This window comes from Psilocybe cubensis, chromosome 8 (genome assembly GCF_017499595.1).
Source record: "Psilocybe cubensis strain MGC-MH-2018 chromosome 8, whole genome shotgun sequence".
In the NCBI taxonomy this organism is placed as follows: Eukaryota; Fungi; Basidiomycota; class Agaricomycetes; order Agaricales; family Agrocybaceae; genus Psilocybe; species Psilocybe cubensis.
In genome coordinates, this window is record NC_063006.1 from 19,934 (window position 1) to 37,296 (window position 17,363).

Sequence of the window (17,363 nt, forward strand, 5' to 3'; positions counted from 1 at the left end):
ACATGACAGCTGCGCAGCATCACTTCACGCGCTGTCATCGGATGTCTAGAACATTCCTTCTAAGAATAGCCACTGAAGAGTCTATAAAGACGAAAGGGCTGGTTGTTGGGATCCCCCAACAGCCCTCTGGCCTTCTTTCCATTTAACTCACAGTTTAAACAAGTCGCTCGCACCTCGCTTCGCTCGGTGCTCGCTCCCCCCCTAAACCCTAAACCCTAAAACGCCGTGATCAGAGAGCGCCAGCGAAGAGGCTTGAACGGCTGCAGGAGATAGCGCATTGTCATGTCGCCACATCGAGCACTGAATGCCTCAGACGTCATCGTCGATTTGATGCCCGGCCAAAGCTGAACGCGATAGCGATGAAGCGCTTCGGGGTTGAGGAATTTCGCCACCAGAACTTCTTCAAACGGGCGAAATACAGCAAGGTTTCGGATGAGGGACTCTGCCCACTCGCGGGTAATGACGTGAGGAATGTGGCGATCCTTGAGATGTAGATGCGATGTCTTGTCCTGCAACGCAACGTGCGCCAGCAAGTGCATCTCAAACCGCAGGTTTCGTAGGGCTGCGGGTGTGTTCCTGAGTAACGCGCGTGCAAATTCCGATCCCCGAACCTGCAGAAGAGTCGAGTAGGAAACCCCCGGCGCTAGGACCTCGCGTACGCGTTCCATGCGCCGCAATAGGTCAAGGGCGGCAGAAGGCTTCCAAACGAGCTCGCCTTCATGCATATAAACGAAACGCTGGGCTCGCACAGGGTCGGAGAGCAACCAACGTCCGTAAGAGTCCCGATAAGCAGAAAAATTGTTACGAGGGTCGTCCAGGAAGCAATAGCCAGCAGATGTATTGTTGGCGCTGTCGACTATGCTCTCGAGGTCGAGTTCAGGGAAGAGATCGCTGGGTATGTCTTCGCCAAAAAAGAGACGATCCTGCACCATGTTCTCATACCGAACATGCTCCTCGTCGTGCATTTTCTTGATCATCGATAGAGATATGAGGTGGCCGTTGCAGCTAACCTCTCTTCCGTTCTTGTCCGTGAAACGAAACTGGGAGGCGGTGACTTCGTCTGAGCGCACAGATGCGAGAACACGGTGGACGTTGTAAATAAACGCCATTGGCGTCTCCTGCCCCGTTGAGATGTACCTTTCCACCTTTTTGAGAGCGCTAGGAACCATATATTAACAAATGAACATGAAAAAAGTAAGGAACTTACTCGAATGACGATACGTTGGATTCTTCGGAAATCCTTTCAATTTCAAAGAGCATTGTCGCCCGAATGCAGTATTCAACGGCGGCGCATATGCCCGTAATCTCTGACGCCAAGCGAAAGCTCCCGTTCGCGCGCAGAGAGTAGAAAACTACGAACAAGATGACGGGCGAGAAGAATTTTCGCAGCTTAGAGCTGATCGGGTACTGGCGTCGCTCGTGTGCAAATAATGAGTAGCACGCCTTCTGATATGCCTCGTCGATGAGCTTCTTGTCTCCGCCGTCCAGTTTGGCTCGTAGCTCTAGCAAAATTACTTTCTGAGATTCGTCGAGAGCGGGGTAGCGCACGGGAGATGTCCACGCGGAGTCCATGGTGCGCAAAACGTTGAAAATAAGCCGCACAATAATGTTTCCGTATCGCTGCTGCGTCTCGGGTTGAATGTGGTTGAAATTGTTTGACGACATGTTGCTTCTACCGTGTGCAGTGAATATCAGCTTTGATTTAATGCAATTAAACTTACGATTGATTGAACTGAGCAATATTGTGCGTCATGCCGAACGTATGGTGTTCGTTCACCAGTAGCTGGACGCTGGCCAGTGCGCGATGGGCTGCGAGCTGGAGTTGTTTGCCCCATGGCTCGGTCTTGGCGTCTGGTAGCCTGGTAACCTCCTGGATGTCGACAGGGGTCAACCCTTTCACTGCGTCAAGCCATCCTTCGCGGAAGAGAAACGAGGACAGATTTTGCGGGTCCTCAATGTCTTGGACGGGCAACTGTGTGTAATCGGGTGGAGGCGGCATTGTTGTTCCAAAAACAGTCGAGTATGCAAAGGGAATGTCCTGGCGAAGCGAGAGGCACGAAGTATCGACTGGAAAATAACGCTTGCTTGGGCCTTTTGTAAGTATCTGCCCGTACATCGTGTAGCAAGCGCGCTGCGTGATAGGCACTTGGCAACGCTGCCCGTTAGACTGGTGACCCCGCAGGCTCAACAACGAGTTGTAGCCGCGGTGGCATTTGGAACAAAAATGGAGCTGATCAGCCTCTATAGGAATCCCAAAAATCGGACGGATTGGTCCAGCGCTGTAGGCTATCTCAGCCAGCGACACGATCCCGTATTTCCGCCGAAGATCTTCGAGCAATGTGGGGCCTGGTGTATAGTGTGCATTGTGCTGCTTGACGTGTGCGCACACCGACGCCGGCTCAATCGCTTCCCCACATTCTATGCAGATAACAATCTTGAGAAAAGTGTTGATAACAATTCCAAGGGCCGGAAGATTGTGCGCGTCGTCGTAGATCACTGTGTGGTCATCGGGTACGATGTCGTAGAGCGAAATGTCTACTTCCATCGCAGTGGTGGGCGTGGCTCGAATAGCAGGTGGCTGATGCATGCCCGGAGGTGTCGGTGTCATCCTCTGCGCAGATATGTTGCGCAGTGGCGCAGGAGAAACGGGCCCAGGTATCATCGTTGGGGGCGATCCTGGGCTCGAGACCAACGGACGCGGCGACCCCTGGCTGCTGATAGCGCGCGCGCCAAGAAACGTGCGCGTAGATGGCCGACTCGCCGCAGGGGTTACCGGCGCAGGAATCATTGTTGGGGGAGATCCTGCCCTCGAGCCCAAGGGACGCGGCGACGCTTGCCTGCGGGGAGCGTGCGGGATAAGAAACAAGCGCGTAGACGGCGGATGAAGCTGTGAAGCGGGAGGTGGGGCTCTTGTAGGAGGTGCGGCTCCCCAAGATGGGCGAGGGAGCTGCGATGGAAACATGGGCTCCGGCGACGGTGGAGATAACGATCGCTCGTTGTCTGAGGTCTGCTGGGGAACCTCCAACGACGGTTCTGCGTGCGAATCAGCAAAGTGACGCTGTAGTATGGATTTAGCGTGAAAAATCAAAACACATTGGAAACTGGCTCACCTGTAAACTGTAGGGCGTACTGTACTCCTTGCGGCAGTGTGTGCACGGAAATTTCATGTCGGCGTTGCGTGGCACGACTGTATCGCCTACTGTGACCGATCGCTGGTTATCTTTTCGCCTCGCACGCCCTTCACGTCCACCATCGTCTTCTGTTTCCCTCCTGCGTCGCTTCGCTGGTTCAGAAGGGTCTAAAATCAAACATTTAGTACCTGTAACCGCTATAAAACGCCCTACTTACCTTCCATCCCCGTTTTTTGTTTGAAAAATGTTTGGAAGTTGGGTGTCTGGGTGAGGGTTGGGAACAGGATAGGTCCACGAACGATGCTGGGGGTGGAAGGGGTCTATATCTGAGAACGACGCCCTACGCTCTGCGATGGAAGGCCCAACCAATTGCCCTTCAGAAGACGTATAGGGGGTTAAAGAAGAGATCGATAGTTGATTGACTGTCGTTCCGATAAGAGGACAGGGCTGAATTAATCAGACACCTGAGTGCCCGATAGTCCGGAGGCGTCCCAATCGAACATCGCGCCCGACACAATCGACGGCGGCAAGGCGTTGTGCGCAAGCATATCGGGAGGCCAGGTCGTGTGTAACGCGCACAAACCAGAGAGCTCTGGTTGCACAATAACGCGACAGCCCACGACCAGAGATCTCTGGAGGCAGGTATATCGATACGCGATCACAGAATCAGGGTAGGAGGTCGAGTGGAACACTTATACCAGGCCGACGGAATCCTTGGACGAAGTGGAGTCAAACCAAAGAGCTTTGGTTTGTAGCGTTGGGGGGAACCACGACCAGAGAGCTCTGGAGGCGGATGGATACGTGGGGGTGCATTGACAGGAGCGAGCTCTTGAAGATCGAAGCACCGTGAGGGGGGGTGCGACACGGAGAAGGATGGACAAGGCAGTACCAAAGAGCTTTGGTACTGACGGCCCACGATCCACGACCAAAGAGCTTTGGAGGTGGACAGAACCCGCTATCTCTTGAAGATCGAAGTGCCGTGAGGGGGGGTGCGACACGGAGAAGGATGGACTAACCAGTACCAAAGAGCTTTGGTACTGACGGCCCACGATCCACGACCAAAGAGCTTTGGAGGTGGATGGAGAACAGGAACACTCTGGGGTTGCGATCAACAGGGCCCGCGAGCGGTCACGTGATTAATTGAAACTCCGCTCTGGGCGTTTTTTCAACCTTCCAACGCTAAGTCCACTTCCTTCTTTAGCACGCACGCACACTACAGAAGCTCTTCTGTAGCACGCCGCGTCTGCCATCCCAGAAAGGTTACAGAAGCTCTTCTGTAGCCATTCTGGCTCTTCCCTGCCCCGACGTTTGACACTTCACGTCAGCCGTCCGAGATTCGTTACAGAAGCTCTTCTGTAGCCAGCCTCGTTCTTCCCTCCACCCCCATTTTCGACTTCGCGTGTACCATCCGAGATAGGCTACAGAAGCTCTTCTGTAGCCACCCTCGCTCTTTCCTCCGCCCTTGTTTCCAAACGCGTCCACCGACACCCACGGCCCCGACCTCTGAGAACTACAGAAGATCTTCTGTAGCGATCTGAGGGCACTGCAGAAGCTCTTCTGCAGGCATCTAAGGCCATCGACACCATCCCAACCGTTCTGCTTGTAGCCACCCTCGCTCTCTCCTCCGCCCTTGTTGCCAGACGCGTCCACCGACACCAACACCCCCGACCTCTGAAAACTACAGAAGATCTTCTGTAGCGATCTGAGGCGACTGCAGAAGCTCTTCTGCAGCCATCTAAGGCCATCGCCATCGTCCCGACCCTTCTTCTCTGCGCCCACAACACATACCTGAAGCGCCGTTCCTCACCGTAAGTGTTCGCGTTCATTGCCCACATATGCTTGTTACTTACTCTGCTGCAGATGTCCCAGCAAACCCACATCGATTGGGCCCAAGGGTCCGCGTTTGTCCAGAAGGGCACCATATACGTGTCCCCCAACTGCAAGCGTGTCGTCATCATCCCACCCGCTGAGGTCGACGTCACCAACCCCTTCGAACAAAAGGCGACACGAGCAGAACCTCGGCGACGAGACCTGGATTTAGAGGGCGTCAAACAGCCAGTGCGCTGGCACGATCAGTACGGATGGATCGCCTTCATACCCTTGGCGCCATCCTTCGTGTCCTTGCCGTTTAATTTTTTGTGCTGGTCTCCAAAGATTTTGCGCAATAAACCGCACAAGTCTCCGGCCACGTATGAAATGGAGTGGCACAGTGTAAAAGAATGGCGCCAATTGGATGAAAACATCACCCTTCTGTGCGAAAAGATCCGCTTATGGTGTCGCGTTCCTGGAACCCCACCTCCTAGCCCCAAAAGCTTCGGTTATGATCTCAGGTATAGCTCTGAAGCAGACGCGCAAAGGAGCTTTGAGGCCACCCGAAACGCGTTTATCCTGTGGATGGGCTACCTGTCGTATCTCGTCGCCCAAAGTCGTCGCGAGATCTATTCAAAGCACATCAAGCACGATCCCAAAAGCCCCGTCCCTGCATGGCATGAACGCCTCCGCGCTGAGCATCCTGACATCTCAGAAGTATGGCTGGATGGCTTGTATCATTCCAACGTATTTTCGTTTAACGCCAGAACCCCTCGTGTCGGCATGGTCTACGAGTTGAGCAGCACCCACGCGACACGCCCTCCCATCGAATGGCTTCTGGAACACCATGTTCCAGTGTATTATCCGTGGCGGATGCGGGAAGAGGAGATCTTTCTCACCCATAAAATTATCAATCTTGAACTTCGCCCCCCGCGCGACTTGTTGGCGGCAACACTTACAGACCTATTCAAGTCGATGGACGTGTCTCTCGCAGCCGCCTTTGCGCGCAAATTTTTTAATAAATCTCATTCGACGGAGGGCCTCACGATGAAGTCGCTGGGAGATGAGTACTCCACTACTTTGGTGTATTCTATCCTCAGTAACGATTTCGCCCACAACTCAGAGGCATTGGATCAGCACATGTCCCAGCCGTATGAAGAATTGGAACGGAAGCTCCAAAAGAGAGACGAGGAACAGCGTCAGCTCGCCATTGACAGCGCCAACCTGCCTACGCTGCGCATGATCGAACTGGCGAATGAAAACCACAAGTTGCTGACCTCTGTGCACGATGACTGGGATGCTTACTGGGCTGCAAGGGTGGAAGAACGGCGACAGATTCTGGCCAAAGAGACGCCAGAAGCTAGACAGGCTCGGCTGAACCGAGAGAACAACCCATCGGTGGTACGTAGCAAAGTATTTGTCTGGAAAACGCTGGTGTCCACAGAGGGAGCCAGCGTTTACATGCGCGAACACATCGCAACGTCACGGAACAGCACCGAGGAGGCCAAACTTCGCCCACACCGCAAGGTCTACAACGGTGTGACCGACGAATGGGATCTCTGTCGAGATTTGGAACCACCAGCCGAGTTGGCAGGCGCATCCGCGATGTTGGACCAGCGCAATCAGGCACAGACAAGGCCTGCTAGAGGCCAGCATCGCCGCGGTAGAGGTGTACGTCCCGCAAAACAACCCAGGCAGCACCCGAAACCAGCACCTGCCGAGGAAGAGTGGGAAGGCGTACCCTGGTACGACACCATTGAACCTGACCCCGATGCGCCGGTGGCCTCAACGTCGGCCCTTCCCCCCGCTCGTAATCCTTCCCCGCCCCCTTTGCCTCCAAACAACCCGCCTGTCATTGAGGTTCCAACACCCTCGTCATCGCGAGATAGACCCCGCCGCGCACCCACGACACCCCCACGGCCCACGCTAGGACGGCGCCTGCGCAGTCGCTCGCCAACACCCCCAGAGGTTGCAACGCGCTCTCGCCCACGAGCACGTCGTTCCCCAGAGAGCGAGTCGCGGGTCCAACAGAGCCCCCCTGCCGTCGTCGAAGATTTCGAGATGGAGGAACCAGGCCCATCTGTTGAGGATGAAAATGCGGATGTTGAGATGACCACGGACGCGCCCGCCACGGATGTTGTGCAACCCCAGCCCATTACACCCGACAACGATATGGTCAGATGCCTGCGCCAATCTTACGGCTACCTCCCTGGCACAACGACGACGCCCTGTGCCGCTGCAGACTGGGATGAACTGGTCGAAACCTTTGGGTTTACAGAGTTACTTACCCCAGAAGTAGCCCTGGACGCTCAACAACACATCAAACAGTTTTATCTGGCTTGCATTGAACCCACAAGCACAGAAATGCCGGCCGCCCTGTCTGATCTCAACACGCACAGTCTGACTTCGCTTTCTCGTCTGCTGGACCTTTCGCAAATTCACCGCCCTCATGAAAATCTGTTTGTTTTTTCAGAACCTCGTTCAGAGGAACACGAGTGGATGTTGGGTGTCGAAACGGCAGAGATCGCCCTTTACGTGTGTCGGCTCAGGTTAGAGCACTCCTGGGCTCGCATCGACTCCCTCACAAAAATGCTGCTGGAGAGAGGTGTGCCCTGTCGCACTCTCATGGGCATTGAAATGTCGGGTCGCTGCTCCACTGTTCAGGAGCCGTACACCCCTCGATCTGTCCGCCCGTCAGCTTACAAATTCGGCGTTGATGACTTCGAAGCATACCGATTGCAATGCGAGAACATCATCAAACACCAACAACACGGTCGGGCTGCCTTGCTGAGGGGTGGATTGGTGGGTAGGATAGCCAGTGAGTATCTGAGCGTCGACGATGGGCTGGCTGGCCCCTCTAAGGAAATCATTCAGAACCGGCAGGGGTTCATCGTGCCAGCTGGCGACACGACTTGGTGTTATTGCGACGACCAGCTCACCGAGAACGAGCTGTCCATTATATGCGGCACCTACACGCTGTACACAGGTATGTTTTCCTTGTTTATTCTCAATTTTATGCACTAACAACATTTTTCTCAGCTACTAAAGGTCAAATAACTGTAAAATCGTGGTTCCCTCCCCCGAACCTGTGGCAGGTGCCCCCCAGCATGAACGGATCACAATGGGTGGAATGGACGCCTGCCAACGAGGCATGGTACCGTGAACGCGTAGAAGACATTCGCACTCGCCAGGCCCAGCCATTGACAAGAGTGCAATGGAAATCAATATTGCGCGGCACTCCTCCCAGTAGGAAGCTTCTGGCGGCAGCGTCTCATCGAGCTCAGGCCTTTGTCAACGGGCACGTACCGGTGGTGCCAACTTATCGTGTTCGCCCAGGCCTGTAGTTACATTGTCAATGTAAGTGTTTTTTCATTTAAGAATAGCCCATTCTAACAAAAATATGTAGATATATGCGTGTTTTTTTGGTCAATATGTCTTATAAATTTGTTTTTTGGTGTCTACAAAACAGAGCTCGCGTGAGATATATACAAGTTGATATCAGGGTAAGATGACTAGTTATAAAAAATTTAACAAAATTACAGTACAGCAAGGCCGAGATGTATCAAAGACAAGACAGCAAAATGGCAGCGACAGGAGGCGAGTAGAGGCAGCGCGGCGGCAGCGACAGGCGGCGACGGCGGGACGACAGGCGGCGACGGCGGAATGACAGGCGGGGAGGGGAGGCGGCAGCGGCAGCGGCGGCCCGGTGTGGCGGCGCAACAACACGCAGCAGAGTGCGTGTCGTGGTGGGCGGCGAGTGGACGCGACGGCGGGACGACGCGCGGTGACGTCGTGACGACAGGCGGCGACGGCGTGACGACAGGCGGCGACGGCGGGACGACAGGCGGCGACGGCGGGACGACAGGCGGCGACGGCGGGACGACAGGCGGCGACGGCGGGACGACAGGCGTTGACAGCGGAATGACAGGCGGCGAGGCAGGCGGCAGCGGCAGCGGCGGTCCGGTGTGACGGCGCAACAACACGCAGCAGAGTGCGTGTTGTGGTGGGCGGCGACTAGACGCGACGGCGGGACGACGCGCGGTGACGTCGTGACGACAGGCGGCGACGGCGGGATAACACGCGGTGACGGCTGAACGACAGGCGGCGACGGCGGGACGACAGGCGGCGACGGCGGGACGACAGGCGGCGACGGCGGAATGACAGGCGGCGAGGGAAGGCGGCAGCGGCATGACAGGGGACGAGGAGAGGGGGCAGCAGCAGCAGCGGCCCGGGTGTGGCGGCGCAACAACACGCAACAGAGTGCGTGTTGTGGTGGGCGGCGACTAGACGCGACGGCGGGACGACGCGCGGTGACGTCGTGACGACAGGCGGCGACGGCGGGATGACACGCGGTGACGGCTGAACGACAGGCGGCGACGGCGGGATGACACGCGGTGACGGCTGAACGACAGGCGTCGAGTGGAGGTGGCGGCAGCAGCAGCGGCCCGGAGGTGGCAGCGCAACAACATGCAGCGGCAAGCGCAGGCGTCGGGCAGACGGCGAGCGCAAGCGTTGGGACGGCGAGCGCTGGCGTTGGGACGGCGAGCGCAAGCTTTGGGACGGCGAGCGCAAGCTTTGGGACGGCGAGCGCTGGCATCGGGAGACAGGCGGGAGGCCGGCCTCCAGTGCCTGTCAAAAATTTATTTTTAGACGGAGGCCGGCCTCCAGTGCCTGTCAAAAGTTATTTTTAGACGGAGGCCGGCCTCCAGTGGCCTCCATCAATTTGGAGGCCGGCCTCCGTAAATTACACATTTAATTACGTAGCACCTCCGTATGTACAAAATAAAATATTTTGAAAGTGTATTTGGGGGTTTTTGGGGTCCAGGAATCCGAATCTGCCATCAGATTTCAGGATTTCTGAACAGGAGGCCCAATGCAACGAAGGCCCCCCCTTCGGGGGGGAATAAGCCTAGGATGCAGGCAGCAAGAGCCTCGCCGTCGACGTCCTCTGCAATGATGATCAGTGGGCGGCTGGCCTGCGCCGCGGCCTCGAGGGCAGGGAGGATATCCTGTAGGGCGGAAATCTTCTTCTCAGAAAGCAGGATAAAGGGCTTCTCGAACTCGACGCGTTGGGACTTGGTGTTGGTGATGAAGTAGGGTGAAATGTAACCACAGTCGAAGCGCATACCCTCCGTGATCTCAATCTCGTCCTCAATCATCTTTCCCTCCTTCACAGTGATGACACCCTCCTTTCCGACCTTTTCCATCGCCTGAGCAATCAATCCTCCAACGTGGGCATCACCGTTTGCAGAGATAGTGGCAACTTGTGCGATTTCGGCGGTTGTTGTGATAGTTTTGGCGTGTGCGGAGAGAAAAGAAACGACGCGGTCGACGGCAGCCTGGGATCCACGGCGCAGGTCCATGGGGTTGCATCCAGCTGCGACGTTCTTGACACCTTCTGAGTAGATGGCACGCGCAAGAACAGTGGCGGTTGTCGTGCCGTCTCCAGCAATTTCATTTGTTTTCGAGGCAACATCTTGAATCAGGCTGAGCAAATCTACTTAGCGCTCTGCTCGAAAACAGTGAAAGTGGGAAGACGTACCGAGCGCCCAGGTTCTCAAACTTGTCTTCACACCGTCTGTCGAAAACCAAACCCTCGTCAGCAAACACTCTCCCAGAACCACGAAACAACGCACCCTTGGTGATTTTTGGTCCACCGTACGCCTGCTCAATGATCACATTGTGACCCTTTGGTCCAAGTGTCGCACATTGATGCAACTATCCGAGCTATGTGAAATAGGTGCCAGCGGTTTTGACGTGGACTCAGAGATGTTTGTCAAACAAGATCAGCAGATGTCGGAGCTTCAAAATCAAATCAAGCGGAGCCTGAACTCACTTGAAGTCCCGTTGCAAGCAAAATCATGTCCACTTTGTTTGCTTTTTTCTAACCACCACCATTCTCTGCCCACGGATATACATGGGGGCAAGGTACGTGTAGTCATCTTTGTAAATTGATGTCTCCTCCTCGCACTAACATCATACACATCTTCCTTTAACCAAAACAAGTTAGTAGATTATACTTTTTTGGTGAGTAATAGATGATTCTCACTCGGTGCTCATCAGTACTCACCACATCCTAGGACCAACTATCTTGAACACTTGGATGAAGGGTCAGTATTTTAGTCTCTATTTAGTGTGCTTTACACTACTAACATTACTTGTGAAAGGTCCCGGACAACCAGACATTTGGATACAGACTTGAAAGCATGTACATGTAAGTATATGCGCTTTTTATTGGTTTTTGATTCATTTTTTGATGCATATATTTTGGTTCTCCATTGCCCGTACCACTTCAGCTGTTCCGAATGCTTGAAGCTGCCTTTTCCCGTGCGTCTTCACCATTCACACCTTCTTTGTGTCATTGAGTGTAGGAATTGTCAGCTTTAGGTTCTGTTTTGGTGTTGAGGGTCCGGAGCCGTGCACGCTAGCATGCGGGTTCAATGTGTCTTATATAGTTGCACTATTTTTGTGAATAAATAATCTATTTTTCATTATGATTTTTGTGTGCTCCAAAAGGCATTACAATTGCAATACCCAGAAATATTGTAAACCTCAAATTAATTTATTCATGCTGCAATATTTCCGTTTTCTTACAACATTTCAAGAGCGTTGTAACGCAGTGCGAGAATTTCGAAGAAAAAAATATTTTATTGGGTTTACAATGCTTTGTAATCTACCTGCACTTTTTATGATGACTCGGTGCTCATCAGTACTCACCACATACTAGGACCAACTATTTTGAACACTTGGATGAAGGGTCAGTATTTCAGTCTCTATTTAGTGTGCTTTACACTGCTAACACTACTTGTGAAAGGTCCCGGACACCCAAACACTTGGATACAGACTTGAAAGCATGTACATGTAAGTATATGCACTTTTTATTGGTTTTTGATTCATCTTTTGATGCATATATCTTGTCCTCCATTGCCTGTACTACTTCAGCTGTTCCAAATGCTTGAAGCTGCCTTTTCCCGTGCGTCTTCACCATTCACACCTTCTTTGTGTTATTGAGTGTAGGAATTGTCAGCTTCAGGTTCTGTTTTGGTGTTGAGGGTCCAGAGCCGTGCACGCTAGCATGCAGGTTCAATGTGTCTTATATTGTTGTACTATTTTTATGAATAAATAATCTATTTTTCAATATGATTTTTGTGTGCTCCAAAAGGCATTACAATTGCAATACCCAGAAATATTGTAAACCTCAAATTAATTTATTCACACTGCAATATTTCCGATTTCTTACAACATTTCAAGAGCATTGTAACACAGTGCGAGAATTTCGAGGAAAAAAATATTTTATTGGGTTTGTAATGGTTTGTAATCTACCCGCACTTTTTATGATGTGAGTATGCTGCTCAACTATCTTCTAGCAACTTCAGCTAATTGAAAACTTTGTGATGCAAGTAAAGATTGAGTTTCTTCAAGGGCAAGTTGAAGAAGCTGATTCTGGATCCGCTGGAGATCAACCCTACTTCCTGCATTCGCTTTCAACACAGAAAAATCGCTTGGAAACTGGTGCTTCATCCAATTCTGGACGTCTTGTTGAGCAAAGGCTGGAAGCCGGAATAGTGCTGAGTCTGGTACTTCTTGAAAGATGGCAGAACCACACTAAAGCAAAATATTTAATACAATGCTGCATAGTTAATGAAACTCTTACCTGGAATAGATAGGGACGTAGCTCCATAACCATTGACCAGTAGTTAGCTGCTCCAGACAAATTTTGCCGTCCAACAACATCCGAATATATTGTCTCAGCCATTGGACATACAAGACGGAGAAAAATCTCAGGGACATGGACATGACGCCAAATGGGGTCATACACCTCATGAGCTTTATATCCATGTGCACCGAGTACAGCCTATTATGTACACATCCAGTTAGTAAGTCTTTGAATAATAAAGAGAAAAGTTCACCTCTTTTGGAAGTGCTGGTGCATAGGTGTCATAATATGTCTCTCCTCATACCCATCCCATTCGGGACGTTACAGAGGGATCAACACTAACTCAAGATAAGTTATTAAGCATTGAACTAAATATATTTGAGCTTACCCTATACGCTCTTGATTATATCCAAGAATATGGCGTGGTAGATGTGCTTTTAAATGTGATATGAATTCAGCAGAAGAAAATGCCTTGACGTAGAGATTGTACAGGCTTTGCTCATGGTATGGCGTTTCATATGACTTCTTGCCATGTAGAACACGTACTTGTCGCCAGGTTTTATTGATTGACCAGTTGATATCCAATGCTGATGTGATATCAATAACATCATGAAGGAAATGGTGATAAAAAGTGAATGCTCCCAGTGGGCATTTAACTGGATCAAGGTGGGCAATGAATACACTATACACCGGATTAACTTTCTGAATAGTGTAGATAATATATCAGATAGGGACAAGTAAATTGAGAGCTTAAATTTACCATTCTCATCCCTCTGCTAGCACCTGCCTTCTCCTCTCCTTGACATCCCAGAACACACGGAATGGCAGTCTCTTTATTTGGATGAAGAAAGACATATGGCTGCAGCTCAGCCAGTCAAAGTGCTCGGAAATCATCCCCACGGTTTCCTGACGCATTTTGTGCAGTCCAGCTCAAATGGCCATTGATAACCGAACGTACTATGAAAACATTGTCAAATTATTACCAAAGGATTCAAAAAGTTACTCACACTCTCGATGCATAAGAAAGCCTTTTCCAACACTGTTCATTTGCGCTTCTGTGATTCCGGAGAGAAATGTATTGGCAACAATGTCCGGCGCATCCTCTTTGGGTATGAGGCCTCTGATGATATGGAATTAGTAACTTATAATTAGTGTAGCAGATTAAAAAGAAACAGACTCTCGAGCCCATCGAAGAGCTTCATTCATACGACCTTTAAGTGCATCCCAAACGTGGACATTGGTTGCTGGGCACCGCTGAGAAAGACTGGGGTCTCTGGCTTCTTGCTCTTTACGGATACGGAGAGCACCAAAATATAGTTTCTTAATGTGTGACTAAGAATCAATGTAAGTTTTATACATCGCCCAATACACTGATATACGGACTTACCGCGCCAATAAATATACCAAGTATGTCAATTCCGCACCCTCCCCTCTCATTTTCTGACCTAAATCACCGTGTTTCCGTCTCTTTTACTTGTTCTGAGTCAGCCAGTCGCGTTGCCCATCGTGCTGGGCCTGTCAATGCTCGCGTGGGCATGGACCATGCCTTGATCGATTCGATGGGTTCAGATCTATGGGGGTCTTGATGTTCTTGTTTAGTCTCATGTCGATTAGCAGGGTTGGTGGAGACATGGGTAGGGTGTATTATATATTAGCATTATGATCAACATGTGGAATTGGGATGTGTAGTAAAAGAGTTATCGGTTTGGTTCCTCTACATATTTCTCTGAATCCTCTATTTACCACCTCCGTCTCTTCCTACATTGACCTCTTCTAGATCCCTTTCATTTATATTTCCATCGACTACCCCATTATCGGCTTTGTCGCACTCGCACTCTGTCTTAATGTCATTTATGGTTCAATTGGCTTGGCTTGACTACATCATCAGTCTGCTCCACCACTCACACTCTGCCTTTCTGTCAAGGTTAAATTCAAGGGCTTACATACTTCCAGCCAAGCTCCCACCAACATGCACAGCACGCATCTTGTATTCTCGTCGCATCGTGTGTACCCACAAAATCTTCATAGCCTTGTACCTCACTTGTGTATCATCTTCCCATGGCCTGCTTTTCTGCCCTCCTTTATGGCTGTCCATTTGCACATTTAATACCAATCTATAAACTTTTTGTTCATGTCTGTGGCAAGCATGCGCGTCAATGCACAGAATGTCAAAAAATGGACTGCCCTCATGGGCGCTTCAGCATTTGGTTACAGCTCCATTGTGGATATCATCCTTCATTTCCCAGATGTGGATATAAATATCCAGAATGAAGATGGGGACACAGCACTTTCATGGGCACTATATATGGGACATATTGATGTGGCTGCCCGTCTTTTGACTGTCCCGGGAATCCATGTCAATACACAGGGTATCATTGGATGGACTGCCCTCATGTGTGCTTCATATAATGGTTACTGCTCTACTGTGGATGGGGCACCAGGAAATCAGCGTGGTTACCCCGCGTGCGACCTATTTTTGCGTGCCACGCATAAATGCGAATCGGTAAATTTGCGTGTCTTTCACATAACCTTGCGTGCAAAATGCTATATGTTGCGTGTGTATGACATTTAAACGCGTGCAGCATTGTTGAGGTAGCGTGCTATTTGCGTGCAACATTCTATATAAAATTCACTTAAAGAGCAGTGAATCTATTTTTTGCAAGCAATGTAGTATGCTACGCATTCAGTTGTACTAAATAATTAACTGATACCCCACTGCCTTTTCTTTGGAATAGGTCCAGGTTTAGGACGAGGGCTCTGGGGTTGAGCTTCTACCTTCTTTTTGGGTTGATCGATGTACTTTGGACCCGGCCTCATACAACAATATTAAAATATGACTATACTATTAAAATTTGTAACAAATACCAGCATCTTCTCTGCCAGGATCTGAACCATTGGATGGGGCCTGCTCTTCCACTTCTTTACCATCCAGCAAAATCGGTGGATATTCCCCTCTAGTACGATGGTTATCTACTATAGGCGTGTCCGGTCGCTCCAGCTCTCCAGTGTTGGAGTTGGAGTCATTGATCTTCATGTAATCTTCATCGGATATACCAGCTTCCATGGTGATGTACTCAATGGCATTGTCAAGTCTTTGTGTCCATGCCTGGCGTTTGAAGCGATAAAATAACGTGAAGCCCTCATAACGCAGTCTTGGAGAAACTTTTGGTATGTCTGAGTTTGTGGTAGGGTCAACTACCAAACCAAATCGTTGTGAAAAGGTATAACACGAATGATATGGAACCTCCTGTAGTAGTTTTGGTTTTTGCCAGCGATGTAACACACAAATTTAGCCTTTGGTTCGCTAATGGACCGTCCCCCATGTGCCATGCCGTCATATGTGTATATTTTTTTGCAATTGGGTGAATAGTAGCGCGATATCGAATGTTGGATAGAATGATTGAAAAGGACGAGGCAAAGTAAATCATACACAAATCCATCGCTCTTTCCAAGCACTTGCGTATCCGGATATAATGTAGCTGGGAAGTTCCAAGATTGAAGTTCCAAACCTTGGGAATTGGAGTCATCATCAGTTTCTATTGTATATTGACCTCGCAAAATTAATACCCTTAATATAGGTTGAATGTCTGCAACAGTATGTCATTTTATGCCCGCTTCTGGAGCCTAGAGGTAGTGAAAATTGAGGATCAATGCACATAGATACCAAGTGGGAACACAACTACATACCACAATATACTCATTTAATACATTTAACGAGTTTATTGCCGTTGAGTTTTACTTTTTAATTTATTTGAGATCTTTGAAACATTCAACATCAGTGCCTAGGTAAAAATTCAATATATCTAATGGTACATCCAGACATATTTTGCAGTGGAATAATCCAAAACGCATTATTTCTTACTAACGTGCAAACTTAGATTGCTTGCGGGGCCATCGCGTGCAGATAACAACTGTTTGCGTGTTGATTGCCCGCAATTAATTGGGTCGCGTGCTATCGCGTGCCGTCGCGTGCCATCGTGTTAACGTGGGAAAGTGGGTTGTGTGCTGCTTGCGTGGCAAATGCGTGTGATTGAGTGTACCTAGCGTGTTGTGGTGTCACGCTGGTGGTCGTTCAACAACATAAATTGCATGTCGAAAAGACAAAATTGTCATTTTTCTTAAAGTTCACCATTTGATCGGATATTACCAATCATAAACCGTTGCCGATTTTATTGCCGACTCATGGTTGCGGAGACAGAGATTGTGGCGACTCACATGCCGAAGGACTCGGCATACCAAACCATCCCTCGAGTTCATTGTTTGTATGGCCCCTCTAACAACAAATTATTTCATTGAAGTTCTACAGGTTCCGAGCCTCAAACACCTACACTTACCATGTATTATAGACTTTAAAGGTATATATATTGATTAATCCAAGTACATGATAAACCGTGTAATAATCTACATCCTAACTGCTTGATACCCGTGATGATGGCTGCACATGGAATTGGAGTACAAGGACATATTAACAATACATTATTACACACCAAATAATGATCAATGAACGCTAATGACCACTGTTACATTACAATCCTACGTGTGACACAGCTGTGACATTGCGTGCAGAACACATCAATATGCGTGCAGAAACACAGTTGTTGCGCAAAAATGCGTGTCACGCAGGCACACGCAAAAACGCACGCACGCGAGCAGCCACGCTATCATACCCCAATCCTGATTGGAGATGAGATGTTCATTTTGGATCTACACACGACGCCCTCAACCCAAGCAGTCATTCTTTCCATAAGTCATCCACACATCTTATC

General features: G+C 50.1%; 7 protein-coding genes across 7 annotated transcripts; 2 read left to right on the forward strand and 5 right to left on the reverse strand.

The window, feature by feature from the left end:
* Nucleotides 1-215: 215 nt before the first annotated feature.
* Nucleotides 216-3,679, reverse strand: JR316_0008578 (uncharacterized protein; the record flags this gene model as incomplete). Its single annotated transcript, XM_047894291.1, has 6 exons — nt 216-1,158; nt 1,208-1,672; nt 1,722-3,058; nt 3,111-3,298; nt 3,349-3,451; nt 3,596-3,679. The coding sequence occupies 6 exons, from the start codon at nt 3,677-3,679 to the stop codon at nt 216-218; spliced, it is 3,120 nt and encodes a 1,039-aa protein (XP_047745750.1).
* A 1,312-nt stretch (nt 3,680-4,991) lies between these two features.
* On the forward strand, nt 4,992-8,284 carry JR316_0008579 (uncharacterized protein; the record flags this gene model as incomplete). Its single annotated transcript, XM_047894292.1, has 2 exons — nt 4,992-7,926; nt 7,980-8,284. 2 exons carry the CDS (start codon nt 4,992-4,994, stop codon nt 8,282-8,284), a joined length of 3,240 nt encoding a protein of 1,079 aa, XP_047745751.1.
* Nucleotides 8,285-9,781: 1,497 nt separating this feature from the next.
* JR316_0008580 (chaperonin) lies at nt 9,782-10,803 on the reverse strand (the record flags this gene model as incomplete). The annotated part of the gene is made up of 3 exons (XM_047894293.1): nt 9,782-10,427; nt 10,483-10,658; nt 10,777-10,803. The coding sequence occupies 3 exons, from the start codon at nt 10,801-10,803 to the stop codon at nt 9,782-9,784; spliced, it is 849 nt and encodes a 282-aa protein (XP_047745752.1).
* A 1,493-nt stretch (nt 10,804-12,296) lies between these two features.
* JR316_0008581 (uncharacterized protein) lies at nt 12,297-12,696 on the reverse strand (the record flags this gene model as incomplete). Its single annotated transcript, XM_047894294.1, has 2 exons — nt 12,297-12,545; nt 12,595-12,696. 2 exons carry the CDS (start codon nt 12,694-12,696, stop codon nt 12,297-12,299), a joined length of 351 nt encoding a protein of 116 aa, XP_047745753.1.
* A 900-nt stretch (nt 12,697-13,596) lies between these two features.
* JR316_0008582 (uncharacterized protein) lies at nt 13,597-14,034 on the reverse strand (the record flags this gene model as incomplete). The annotated part of the gene is made up of 3 exons (XM_047894295.1): nt 13,597-13,717; nt 13,775-13,929; nt 14,002-14,034. The coding sequence occupies 3 exons, from the start codon at nt 14,032-14,034 to the stop codon at nt 13,597-13,599; spliced, it is 309 nt and encodes a 102-aa protein (XP_047745754.1).
* A 694-nt stretch (nt 14,035-14,728) lies between these two features.
* Nucleotides 14,729-15,344, forward strand: JR316_0008583 (uncharacterized protein; the record flags this gene model as incomplete). Its single annotated transcript, XM_047894296.1, has 2 exons — nt 14,729-15,100; nt 15,333-15,344. The coding sequence occupies 2 exons, from the start codon at nt 14,729-14,731 to the stop codon at nt 15,342-15,344; spliced, it is 384 nt and encodes a 127-aa protein (XP_047745755.1).
* Nucleotides 15,345-15,423: 79 nt separating this feature from the next.
* JR316_0008584 (uncharacterized protein) lies at nt 15,424-15,661 on the reverse strand (the record flags this gene model as incomplete). Its single annotated transcript, XM_047894297.1, has 2 exons — nt 15,424-15,434; nt 15,463-15,661. The coding sequence occupies 2 exons, from the start codon at nt 15,659-15,661 to the stop codon at nt 15,424-15,426; spliced, it is 210 nt and encodes a 69-aa protein (XP_047745756.1).
* Nucleotides 15,662-17,363: the final 1,702 nt, after the last annotated feature.